Here is a 13,324-nt window from a genome sequence, read left to right as displayed (position 1 = left end):
TATGCAGGACACTTTGCTTTATGAAGCATTTATACATTTTATTTCCCTGGGGATGGAAATAGCATTGATTGTGTGGAATGTGACCTTGTCATCATGGTGCCTGGAGGAATGTTCTACATAGAGTGAGGGTCGCTGCCACCTCCTCCTCTTCACTCTTGGACTTTGAAAAACTTGAACTTTTCCTTCATGGATGTGGACATAGGTGACATTTCAGGACAGATGGCGGAGCCAAAGTTGAACTGAGGTTTGATTGATTTTTGTCTCTTCAAGGGCTATCAAGGGGACCAGTTTGGAAGACGTGGACATCGGCTCTGCAGAGAATCCCGGGGGAATGCTTCAACCAAGAGTTTGTGGAGGTGAGACGGCTGGGAAAGTGTCAAGATTACTTCAAAGAGAGAACTTGTCGTGTATGGTTGGGAATTTGAAATACATATTTTCTGACTCTTGTATTTGACAACACTTGGGACACAAAACATTTCTTTGCACGGTCGTTGTGGGAGGAGTTTGACCTTTCAACTCCAATCCAGAGAGGCGTGGACTGGAGTTGAAGACGAACTCAGACAGCTGATGGACAAACGTCTCTGTTGGCTGCAGACGCACTGTGCTGAGAGCTGAGAGACATGGACCTGGGCGAGGTTTTTCATCCCAGGTAGGAAAGTGGCGGCTAAAGTTTGTTAAGAAATATTGTGTGTACAAAGTGTGTTTACATTACAATGGAATTGAAACCAGTGTCACTCCTTATTGCTTATTTGACTTTGTGCTGAATTCAAGTGGAGTGCCCATCAGCTGAGGTTATTTCTAGCCGGCGCAGCTGTCGCACCCCCGCCATTTGAGGACTTGATGTGACCCTTCCCAAAGTTTCAAAATGGCATGTTATTTTTCTTTTAGCCTGGCGGCGGCGCTAATGAAGCTGGATCCTGAAGACGGCGAGAAGATAATGGAATATTTTCAAACTCACGCTCTGCTCACCAGAGAGAAAGCTCGTAAGACGTGCACGTCCTCACACAATTAAGATGCACTATTGCATTGGCGTTAGCTTTGTTTTTAGCATTAGCATGCTGAGCCCACAGACGTCTCCGTCGGGTTTTGCAGCGCCACTGACACCTAGAGCAGGGGGTATTAATCTTTCTGACTTCAGTGCCCAACTTTGCCACTACAGAGGGGCTTGTAGCCCACTCAAATGTTAACATTTAATTATTCATTTTATTCTTGATTTTAATCGTATGCAATAATTTTATCCAACCTACTTACAGTTTACAACCTTGTTATGTTTGCTGGGGGAGTTGTGACGGCACAGAACCACAAGGGGGTAATGTTGCTCTATGTTTTATTATATATATGCACAATATATATAGTACACAATACTAAATATATATATATATATATTTAAAAATATATATATAAATATATATATATATATATATATATATATATATATATATATATATATATATATATATATATATATATATATATACACTGGAGTGTGACTAATCCAAAAGGGGTGCATGGTGGGAGACTATGTGTATGAATGATTAGCTGTTGAGTATTACCTAATTGTTGGATGAGGAAGCAGACAAGTCCAAAGGAGCTAAGCAGAAGAAGGTCCTTGAGACAAGCGGGAGGTCCGTGGGGCTGAGAGAGGCGTCAAGGGGTTGGTGTGCAAAGCGGGTGTCAAGGATCAAGGGGGGCAGTCCAAAGTCCAAAGGGGAAGTCGAGACGCACAGCTCGATCACGTGGGGACGAAGGCAGACTGCTGGGGAGGACGACAAGGAAGAACAATGAAACACGGAGGGGAAACGCAAAGAGAGAGAGAAAGCATAAAGCTGGGTTAGTCAGCTTACGGTACACGACAGACGATTAAGTTCCGACGAGGATCCTTGGGTCCACTGGTCTATATACAGCTCGCCCTCATCAGTCCCAGGTGTGTTAATTGCTGATCGCCCACAGCCTTGCCGGCATGTGGGCGTGATGCGGCCAGCGCGAGCAGGGGCGTGTCTCGGCGCGCTGCCAACGGAGGTGCTGGCAGACCCGGCTGCCGGAGAAAAGTGGGTTTGAGCTTGCGCCGTTACAGAACCCCCCTCCTTATGACAAGATTCCAGATGTCCCAGGACTGAAAACAGATCAACGAGATCAAGAGACAAGGGAGGGCGGAGGGGGGAAACTGGTGGTGGGTCGCCGGCCCAAGTGTCCCAGAAACCATCGGGAACGAGTCTGGTGGCGGTGGCGAGTAGATCGCCGCTGCAGCGGGCGAGTAGAACAGTCAAGGAACGGCCACCTTCTAGGCCATCGGGAAGGCGGACGCGAGTGGCGCCATAACCACAGCAGCCCACGAGCACCACGCCCATGTCCTGGGCGTCGCTGCTGTTGGCGCAAAAAGCGTCCATGCACTGGCCACAGAGGGCGCCACGTGCGGGCGCCCGATGGCCGCCTGTGCAGCCGGACAGCCGGAAGTCGCGGTAGCGACAATGCAGGAGACGAGGAGGCTGGCGGCGCTGTGGAGATGTCCGCCAGAGACAAGGAGGACGATGTCGCCGGAGACGTGGAGGACGACGTTGTCGGAGCCGGAGACGCGAAAGATGATGTCGTCGGAGCCGGAGAAGTGGAGGACGACGTCGTCGGAGCCGGAGACGCGAAAGAGGACGGATGAGGAGCTGGCCAAGGTGCTGAAGCCGGCACTGGCCGTAGTGCTGACTCGGGAACAAGCCTGTGTGCAGGTTCTGGTATGGGGACCAGCCATGGGGCGCGTGCTGGGTCGGGGACCAGCCGTGAAATGTGTGCTGGGTCGGGGAGCAGCCGTGGAGCAGGTGCTGGGTCGGGGAGCAGCCGTGGAGCAGGTGCTGGGTCGGGGAGCAGCCGTGGAGCAGGTGTTGGGTCAGGGAGCAGTTCTGGAGCAGGTGCTGGTAGTCTGGTTGGTGGGTGCGGCCAGGCAAACCGAAAGACTGGTGGGCGGTCTTGCTAGCCGAAGCTGTGCTACCCCACCAACACAGCCGTCAGTACCATTCCCCCCCTCCGACAGTGGATGCCAGACGCTTCCTGTAGACTGAGGAACAGTCACTGAGGCTGGAAGGAGGGTGTGCAGGTGGTGGGTAAATTATTCCTTCCCAATATCACCACTAAACATTCCCTTTCAAGATAGACTATCAGGATAAGAAAAATGTTCCCGGGTGGAGTGAAAAAAAGAAAAAGACATCTTGAGTGGCCAAAAAACCTCAAAAAAGCAACTGGGGTGGGGCTAAAGTCACTGGGAGCGGGACTAAGGAAAAACTGTGCCTTCAGGTCCTTATATTTAATTTGGCCGGAACTTACTGTTATGTTTTCTGGGGGAGTTGTGACGGCACAGAACCACAAGGGGATAATGTTGCTCTATGTTTTATTATATATATGCACAGTATATAGAATAATACACAATACTAAATACATATAAATACACTAAACAAGAGAATGGAGTGTGACTAATCCAAAAGGGGTGTATAGTGGGAGACTATGTGTATGAATGATTAGCTGTTGAGTATTACCTAATTGTTGGATGAGGAAGCAGACAAGTCCAAAGGGGCTAAACAGAAGAAGGTCCTTAAAACAAGCAGGAGGTCCGTGGGGCTGAGAGAGGCGTCAAGGGGTCCGTGTGCCAAGCGGGGGTCGAGGATAAAGGGTCGAAAGTCCAAAGGGGAAGTCAAGGCGCACAGCCTGATCACGTGGGGACGAAGGCAGACTGCTGGGGAGGACGACAAGGAAGAACAATGAAACACGGAGGGGAAACGCAGAGAGAGAGAGCGACCATAAAGCTGGGTTAGTCGGCTTACGGTACTCGACAGAAGATTAAGGATCCTTGGGTCCACTGGTCTATATACAGCTCGACCTCATCAGTCCCAGGTGTGTTGATTGCTGATCGCCCACAGCCTTGCCGGCATGTGGGCGTATGCGGCCAGTGCGAGCAGGGGCGTGTCTCGGCACGCTGCCAACGGAGGTGCTGGCAGACCCAGCTGCCGGAGAAAAGCGAGTTCGAGCCCGCACCGTGACACTTGTCAAATGAAATGAAACCATGTCTAAATCACAAAGATTATTATTTACTAAACACATTAAGCAGGCTAATTAGAAAATAAGTATATTGCATAAAAGGGACACATAAATAGCGAAAAACACATTTGCATACAATTATGATGTGCCAAAATTGAAGTGAAGTGAATTATATTTATATAGCGCTTTTTTTTTTCGGGACTCAAATCACTTTACATGGTGAAACGTATTATCTACATCTTTAAGCTATATTTAAACCAGTGTGGGTGGCACTGGGAACAGGTAGGTAAAGTTTCTTGTTTAAGGACACAATGACAGTGACTCTGATGGCGGGTACAGAGTGATGGGCAAGCTACTTGGAAAATGTAGCAAGTTAAGCTAAAAGTTACTCCAGATTAAATGTATACTGAAGCCACAGGGAAACTACTCTATGGGCCCACATGTATAATATCAATGTTAATGTAACTGAGATAATAAGTGTCCATTACTATTAACTATCTGTCATTTAGCTGGGGACACCCTACAACTACCTCTAGCGGTCCCCACACCCTACAGTATGTATTTAGTTTTTTAGTTTGCCTTTTCTTTGGCCCCCTTCAATGTTATTCATTTTCTATGCCGACTTTAAAAAAAACAGCATCTATCGATACCTTGACAACAACAAAAACAATTAATTCTGTGATGTTTGGGAACAGTTGGTAATGGTTATGTGCAGTAAAAGTTTTCATGAACTCCACTCAATTTAATGTGTGTTCTTAAATTTGTGTTGGACGTCTTAGATGAAGAGAGCAGTTATGATTTTGGTAAACAGAGTAAACAACTAAAAACTAAGGTTTTGGGCATTGTTTTCTTAAACACATATATTTGTCTAAATATGGCCAAGGACACGCACTTTTCTGGACGTTGTCTTCATCACTGAAGGAAAAATCTAATCTGCGGGAAAGAAATCCTTTATTGAGTCGTCTGTTATGATTTTGCTTTTTGGTTTCAATGACCCGCCTAATTATCTTGCCTCTGATCGGCCAGTCCGTAATGCTTTTCTCTAACCATATGTGACTCATCATACGAACACCAACCAATCATAATGGATTTTCTCCGTATGTATGGACGTTCTCATTCATCCAGGTCATTGTAATTTCTCCGTATTTTTTTTTTGGTCTGGATTCGCAGTCCATTGTCCCTCTTTTTAGCTTGTAGCTTTGATGTAAGCTGCCTCGCTACCTCGCTACCTCGCTACATGGGTATAAAAATAGTAAAACTAAAGGAATCGCTACTTGTTCAAAAAGTAGTGAAGCTACTGCTAAGCTACTGGGAAATGTAGTTAAGCTACTTAGCTTTGCTACATGTTGCTTGTTACTGCCCATCACTGCTGAAGCGTGATTCAAACCTGAAACCCTCAAGTTGCTGGCACAGCCGCTCTACCAACCGAGCCACGTCACACCAGTAGAACAACTAAATAAGTAATGAATATGTTTCATAACTAAACTGTCAATCAAACTAAAGTGTAAACAAAAAGAAGCGTCACCATCTTAGTCATACTTTTGCCCTTAAAGGAGCCATATGCAATAGTGTGGCCAGAAATGGTTCTGCAATCACGGTCAAAATTCTGTAGTGCCCTCCCACTCTCCATAACTGAGGTTGCCAGATACGCAGGGGAATCCGAATCCTACTCCAAGGAACTTCAAATGGCAATCGACGAGTTCTACGGTGTAGGTTTCTCTTCTTTATGCTTCTTGCAAGATGGTTTACTAAGTAATTATGCCAAATTTTACTGATGTCGATTAGCCAAATGTATTTGTAAAGTTTCGCAGCAATATTTTCCTCGGCAGTCGAGTCAGATTGTTGGCATTACCCTGCTAAAATGTCTAGTTTGACCACACAGACCACCATCAAAATAATGATATACAATAATATATAATATAATATATATCGCATAAGCCTACTTTAATGGCAAGCCATGGCCAACAGTAAAATTACCGCCACATTTCGTTTCGCATAACTCCATGTTGCATCCAACCTGATGCACTGCATTCTCTTCCATTACATCACCATCCCCGTCTTTCAGTGCAGAGTGCAATTCTATGAGCCAACCCATGTTAATAAATCATATAAATAATATAGCCTACTACCGTGTCAATACACAACGTAGAAAATCATTACATGTAATTACACGGCGTGGCGAAGTTGGTAGAGTGGCCGTGCCAGCAATCGGAGCGTTGCTGGTTACTGGGGTTCAATCCCCACCTTCTACCATCCTAGTCACATCCGTTGTGTCCTTGGGCAAGACACTTCACCCCTTGCTCCTGATGGCTGCTGGTTAGCGCCTTGCATGGCAGCTCCCGCCATCAGTGTGTGAATGTGTGTGTGAATGGGTGAATGTGGAAATACTGTCAAAGCGCTTTGAGTACCTTGAAGGTAGAAAAGCGCTATACAAGTATAACCCATTTATTATATTGTGCCAAGAAAATACTACTCTATATGTGCCTGATGCATACAGTACCAGAAACCACAATTAGCCGTGTTAATGTTGGAACACATTTCCTCAGCGTATCAGCATATTGAGAACAAAATAGGCACTGACACTACCCATATCCACGTACTGTTGTGGTCAAAAGTTTACATACACTTGTTAAGGACATAATGTCATGGCTGTCTTGAGTTTCCAATAATTTCTACAACTCTTATTTTCACAAAAAACATTCATGAAGTTTGGTTCTTTTATGAATTTATTATGGATCTACTGAAAATGTGACCAAATCTGCTGGGTCAAAAGTATATGGTACATACAGCAATGTTAATATTTGGTTACATGTCCCTTGGCAAGTTTCACTGCAATAAGGGGCTTCTGGTGGCCATCAACAAGCTTCTGGCAAGCTCCTGGTTGAATTTTTGACCACTCCTCTTGACAAAATTGGTGCAGTTCAGCTAAATTTCTTGGTTTTCTGACATGGACTTGTTTCTCCAGTATTGTCCACACGTTTAAGTCAGGACTTTGGGAAGGCCATTCTAAAACCTTAATTCTAGCTTGATTTAGCCATTCCTATACCACTTTTGACATGTGTTTGGGGTCATTGTCCTGTTGGAAGACCCAACTGCGCCCAAGACACAACCTCCGGCCTGATGATTTTAGGTTGTCCTGAAGAATTTGGAGGTAATCTTCCTTTTTCATTGTCCCATTTACTCTCTGTAAAGCACCAGTTCCATTGGCAGCAAAACAGGCCCAGAGCATAATACTATCACCACCATGCTTGACGGTAGGTATGGTGTTCCTGGGATTAAAGGCCTCACCTTTTCTCCTCCAAACATATTGCTGGGTATTGTGGCCAAGCAGCTCAATTTTCAAGTTAAAGTTAAAGTTAAAGTACCAATGATTGTCACTCACACACGCACTAGGTGTGGTGAAATTTGTCCCCTGCATTTGACCCATCCCCTTGTTCACCCCCTGGGAGGCGAGGGGAGCAGTGAGCAGCAGCGGTAGCCGCGCCCAGGAATATTTTTGTCAAGAGGAGTGGTCAAAAACTCAACCAGAAGCTTGCCAGCTTGTGAATGGCTACCAAAAGCGCCTGATTGCATTGAAGCTTGCCAAGGGACATGTAACCAAATATTAACATTGCTTTATGTATACTTTTGACACAGCAGATTTGGTCACATTTTCAGTAGACCCATAATAAATTTATCAAAGAACCAAACTTCATGAATGTTTTTTGTGACAAACAAGTGTGTTCTCCAATCACTCTATCACAAAAAAATTAGAGTTGTAGAAATTATTGGAAACTCAAGACAGCCCGGGAATCATTTTGGTGATTTAACCCCCAATTCCAACCCTTGATGCTGAGTGCCAAGCAGGGAGGTAATGGGTCCCATTTTTATAGTCTTTGGTATGACTCGGCCGGGGTTTGAACTCATGACCTACAGATCTCAGGGCGGACACTCTAACCCATGGGTGTCAAACTCTGGCCTGTGGGCCAAAATTGGCCCGCCGTGTAATTTCATTTGGCCCTTGAGGCGATATCAAGTTAACACTAGAGCTGGCCCGCCGATTATATACAGCGGCGGTGCCGCGATAAAACCGCATTCACCGCTAATTCTCATACTTGCCAACTCTCCCGGGAGACTCCCAAATTTCAGTGCCCCTCCCGAAAATCGTCACGTCTACTTTTCATCCAGTCCAACGAGTGCTGGCCCAGTCACATAATATGTGCGGCTTCTGCACGCACACACAAGTGAATAAATGGGTTATACTTGTATAGCGCTTTTCTACCTTCAAGGTACTCAAAGCGCTTTGACAGTATTTCCACATTCACCCATTCACACACACATTCACACACTGATGGCGGGAGCTGCCATGCAAGGTGCTAACCAGCAGCCATCAGGAGCAAGGAGTGAAGTGTCTTGCCCAAGGACACAACGGATGTGACTAGGATGGTAGAAGGTGGGGATTGAACCCCAGTAACCAGCAACCCTCCGATTGCTGGCACGGCCACTGCATACTTGATCAACAGCGATACAGGTCACACTGAGGGTGGCCATATAAACAACTTTAACACTGTTAGAAATATACGCCACACTGTGAACCCACACCAAACAAGAATGACAAACACATTTCGGGAGAACATCCGCACCGTAACACAACATAAACACAACATAACAAATACCCAGAACCCTTTGCAGCACTAACTCTTCCGGGACGCTACAAGGTGTGTGTGTGTGTGGAGGGGGAGGGGGTTGGTGGTAGCGGGGGGTGTATTTTGTGGTCCGGGTGGGCTACGAGATATAATGACTGATGAACACCTTCGTTCGATAATGAAGGTTGCCTCAGCCTGAGCCCCGACATTAATGAAATAGCATCTAAGAAAAGATGCCAGGTAACTGGCTTGGGCACATCAGATTAGATCAGTGTGTTGCAAACTGAGCAGTTTAAAGTCCTGAATGGTTGGTTTATTCATTGTTATTTTATTTTAAAATGTATTAGCCTGTGGAAAAAGTTAATGTTGATATTTACCTCAGAAGGCTGCAATTAGAAAAAAGACATTCAATTTGTATTTAAATTGTATTTGATATGCCATTGATATTTTTTAATTATTATTATTAATATTTGAAACTTGATTTTGCATGTCACTTTTTGCAAGTTATATAAGCCTTGCTTGTTCAATATTCAATGCAAAACTTGTTTGGGTCCCTATTAAAAGATTAATTTGTTCAACCTTGGCCTGCGGCTTTGTTCAGTTTTAAATTTTGACCCACTCTGTATTTGAGTTTGACACCCCTGCTCTAACCACAAGGCCACTGAGCAGGATAAAAAGGAATTGCTCCAAGATGTTCAATAGTCATGTGTTTATATTCCAGATAAGGTCCAAAGTTTATAGAAAAAGCTAAAAAAAAAAAATAGGTTGAGAGATCCAAGGGGAAAGAAAAGTGTTTGAAATCTCCTACTGCAGTAAAGCCATTTAAAAACTGCTTTGCCGCTTTGGCATTATTTGAATAAGCAAACAAAACAATAAAATAGCAAAACATATGAAAAAAACTATAGTTCTTTATACACTATATATTTGGAAAAGATGTTCGGCTAAAATATAAACTTAAAATAATATGGTCGATTTAGAAATACGGCTGTAAATCTGCCAAGATGACCACGTTCGAAGCTATGCTTAATTACCAGTTATCTCTATGGGCTTTTGAATGGATGTGGCCGCGATGCTACTAAATCGAATCAAAACTAATACAAAGAACATGTTGACTCACTGCTGAATAAAAGTTCAGCAGAAACAAAGTAATAATCATGAGCAGGGGCGCCGCTAGGGATTTTGGGCCCCATGAAAATAATCTTTACAGGGCCCCCAACACAGTGTCATTATTTTTTCTGTATTATAATTTCATCATCGTTAGGGGCCTCTCTGGGCCCCCCTCCATCATGGGCCCCTAGAATCCGTCTCCTTTACCCCCCCTTTTCGGCGCCCCTGATCATGAGGCAAATAAGTCCATCGAAGTAGAACAAGCAAACACCTGCACGAGGACCACATTGATATTTAGCTGCTGAGGTGACCAATCACCATAATCATGTGGCCCTCCTCATTGTTGTGGCCATAAACAACTGCAATGACTGTTTATTCCAGGGGCCAGCCCTGAGCTTACCAGTAACAAAGAGGGAGTTATAGCTGGCAAACAAAAATGCATGAAAATATGTGAAAAGCTGGAATGTGTGGCAAAGGAATAAAATGGTGTCATCTGTCATGTGTTGGTTTCAGTGCTACAGGCGTCTGTGCGCGAGCAGAAGAAGCTGCTGGTGGAAAACGGCAAACTGAAGAAAGACATCGAGCAGCTGAGATTTCAACTTCAGGACAAACAAAGAAGACGCGTCGGTACGTTTTTGTAACTTTATATTGTCTAGTCCAGTAATTCTCAAACTGTGTAATGCTACGCAAGCTCATTAGTGTTTTTATTTTCCTACATTAAAACACAGTGGTACTGTTCAAACTGTGTGTAATGTTACAGTGGCCAAAACAATTAAATATACTTGTTAAATTAAACCTCTACCTTGTCTTTAATGAATACTTAGGCCTACTACGCTACTGTATTTTAATGCTGCTCATTATGGTGGTACTTGGAGAGCCAAGTGTTTTCTAAAGTGGAACTTGGTGGAAAAAGTTTGAGAACCGCTGGTCTAGTCAAAGTGCAGCAACAAGTGTTCCATCTGTTTCAGCTAAGGCCCTCCTCTCACCAAACCACGCCCCTGGCACGCCTGTCAATCAACTCCCTCCAACCGCTGGTTCCGAGGCTGCGTCCTCGCCCCCCTCAGGCGTCCTGGATCAATGGAGCAAGGCGACTTGCAGGCAGAAAGGAGTCAAGAGAGGTGAGATGTAGTTGGGGGACTATAATGACGACAATGTTGATGTTTAGGGACCCCGAGTGGTCAAGGGGCTTTAAGCAGCTGCTTCGGTCACTTAAAACAGTGGTTATCAAACTTTTTTCATTCAGTACCACCTTCGAAAACATTTGGCTCTCCAAGTTCCACTATAATGACCTACAATAAAATATGGTAGTGTAGTAGGCCTTAGTATTAATTAAAATCAAGGCAGAGGTTTTAATTAACAAGCAAATGTAATATTTCTGGCCAATTGACATTACACACAATTTAACAGTAACACTGTGTTTGAATATTAGAAAATAAAACCCTGATCACTTACTTTAGTGATTCTTTGGCATACCACTGGTAGTACCACTCACCCACTACCAATCACTGGCTTAAACCATTCATTAATGTTTGCTGTATTTTGGGCATAATTTTTGTTGTGTTACTCCATTATACACCATTTTACCTAGAAGGGTTTGTTTCATGATAAATCAGAAAAATTCTATGTCAAATTCTTTCTTTGTATTTTTTTGGCTCACAATCAACTTCTAGGTTAATTTGTGAAATTCAGCCATAAACAAAAATACCAGACGTGCAATGTTTTTTATTTTATTTTAACCCTTTAAATGCCTTTGATCAAATATTTTACTAATTTAAACCTGTGACATTATCTAACTGAAAGGTCTTAAAAATGGTCCACATGTAAAAAAAAAACAAAAAAACATTACATCTTGGACTTTTTTGTTTCAGACTGAAGTTTGTTGAGAACCTTGAGCAAAAAAAGTAAAGAATATGAATCCAAAATGTTTTTGCACGAATCAAAAAACTTAAAGGGGTCGTATTATAATTTTTTTCTACATTTAAACACTTCGTAGTGGTCTACATGGTGTTTTTTTGGTCAGAATTTTGCTTTCAAGCCCCTTCCTGTGGATGCGCCGTTTTGTGGGCGGTCTTTTTTACGTGCCTCCACTTTGACAGCGTCTTCTCCCATGATGTATATTTTGCCAATTCCATATGGATTCTATTAACAGATGTACTGTACGTTAGAATTATGCGCTACAAAAGGCATCAGCAGAGGATGCATGTGCGTGTACGAGCCAGTCTGCCCCACAACAAGATGATAGAGGAAAAAGAAGGAGCTTGTTGGCTATAGCCTCTAACTACAATGGCAGGCTTGCGCAAAGCTCTTCGGGTAAATTTCTACCATATGTGGGGGATATCTGCTGATGTCACCAATGGGAAAAACGTCACAAATTGGGCAAATTCCAAACGGCTCATTTGGAGGAAGTATGGAGGAAGGCAAGATTATTTTATAAATATCTCCGCCATGCCTCCATGGTTTGATTTCAAATTTATGCAGATACCAAATACACAAAAACAGGTACCAATAAGTAAGACGGGTTTTTTTTGCACATTAGTACCCCTTTAATGTCCCCAGTTGGTTTAAAGGGACCAAGAACTCTGCTGGAGAGGATGTCAAAGTAAAACAAAAACTGAACTCACTTGTTTTTCAGCTCCCACTGCTGCGCCCCCTTTGGGCAGGGAGCTTCCAGTGGACGTGTCCCGCCTTGACCTGCGAGTCGGGCGGATCTTAAGCGTTGGCCCACACCCGCTGGCAGAAAACCTGACCGTCCAAGAAGTGGATGTGGGAGAGAAGGCCCCCCGCACCATTGTCAGCAAACTACCAAGAAAGGAAGTACGTTTTCTTGTTCTTCTCTTGGTCAAGTCGTCTTTACTCTAGTCTGACTTCCTTCTTTCGTCAGCTTGATGGCGCTCTTGTTGTGTTGCTGTGCAACATCAAGTCCTGCAAACTGAAGGGAGTGGCTTCGCAGGCCCGCCTCTTGTGGTGCTTTCAATCCGACCACGCTGTTGAGCTATTGGCCCCGCCCACAGGCTCCAACCCTGGAGACAGAGTCACCTGCCTGGACTTCCCCGGTAACCAACGTGAGAGATAGCATGCGTGAGTGACGGGAAGAAATGCTGAATGAATGTGTGTGTGTGTGTGTGTGTGTGTGTGTGTGTGTGTGTGTGTGTGTGTGTGTGTGTGTGGCCCAGGTGAGCCTGACCGAGAGCTGCAGTCCAAACAGCGTGTGTGGGAGCGTGTTCAGCCCAGCCTGCAGGTGAATGCAAGGGGCGTGGCCAACTACAAGGGGTGTGGCTTACAGGTGAAGGGGAAGGGGCTGTGTCGGGCGTGGTCCTTCACCAACTGCAACATCAAATAGACAACAGAAAATAAACAAGCTTCTTGTCTTTTCAACGTCTCTGTCGTGAAGTTTGTGCCGACTTTGTAACTTTATGCATTTTTAAAAAATGATGGCGTCTCCAGACAGTTCTTAACGATAAATTAACAAAGTATTTTCTCACAGTTTTCCGGATGCAACTCTTGACCAGCCATGAAGCTGTCATCAGATGAAGAGAAGCTGAGCTTGTTACTTGGGTTTCATTTATTGTAAACGG

The 13,324-nt window shown here is 44.3% G+C and overlaps 1 protein-coding gene across 1 annotated transcript; it reads left to right on the top strand.

Annotated features, from left to right (window-relative positions):
• The first annotated feature begins 316 nt into the window (after positions 1 to 316).
• On the top strand, positions 317 to 13,089 carry LOC133605738 (aminoacyl tRNA synthase complex-interacting multifunctional protein 1-like). Its single transcript, XM_061959012.1, has 8 exons — positions 317 to 356; positions 528 to 649; positions 889 to 983; positions 10,263 to 10,376; positions 10,718 to 10,867; positions 12,382 to 12,563; positions 12,631 to 12,802; positions 12,923 to 13,089. Exons 2-8 carry the CDS (start codon positions 621 to 623, stop codon positions 13,087 to 13,089), a joined length of 909 nt encoding a protein of 302 aa, XP_061814996.1. The 5' UTR covers positions 317 to 356; positions 528 to 620.
• Positions 13,090 to 13,324: the final 235 nt, after the last annotated feature.

The sequence above is a fragment of the Nerophis lumbriciformis genome, linkage group LG05 (assembly GCF_033978685.3).
Source record: "Nerophis lumbriciformis linkage group LG05, RoL_Nlum_v2.1, whole genome shotgun sequence".
NCBI classification, from domain to species: Eukaryota; Metazoa; Chordata; class Actinopteri; order Syngnathiformes; family Syngnathidae; genus Nerophis; species Nerophis lumbriciformis.
Note: the sequence above shows the minus strand (reverse complement) of the source record. Positions and strands in the feature narration are given on the sequence as shown.

Excerpts from the sequence above, each read along its gene's own strand:
- LOC133605738 (XM_061959012.1), top strand. The coding sequence starts at position 621 with ATGGACCTGGGCGAGGTTTTTCATCCCAG. Across the intron at positions 10,868-12,381 it reads GCAGAAAGGAGTCAAGAGAG|CTCCCACTGCTGCGCCCCCT; the intron begins GTGAGATGTAGT and ends CTTGTTTTTCAG. Across the intron at positions 12,803-12,922 it reads CACCTGCCTGGACTTCCCCG|GTGAGCCTGACCGAGAGCTG; the intron begins GTAACCAACGTG and ends TGTGTGGCCCAG.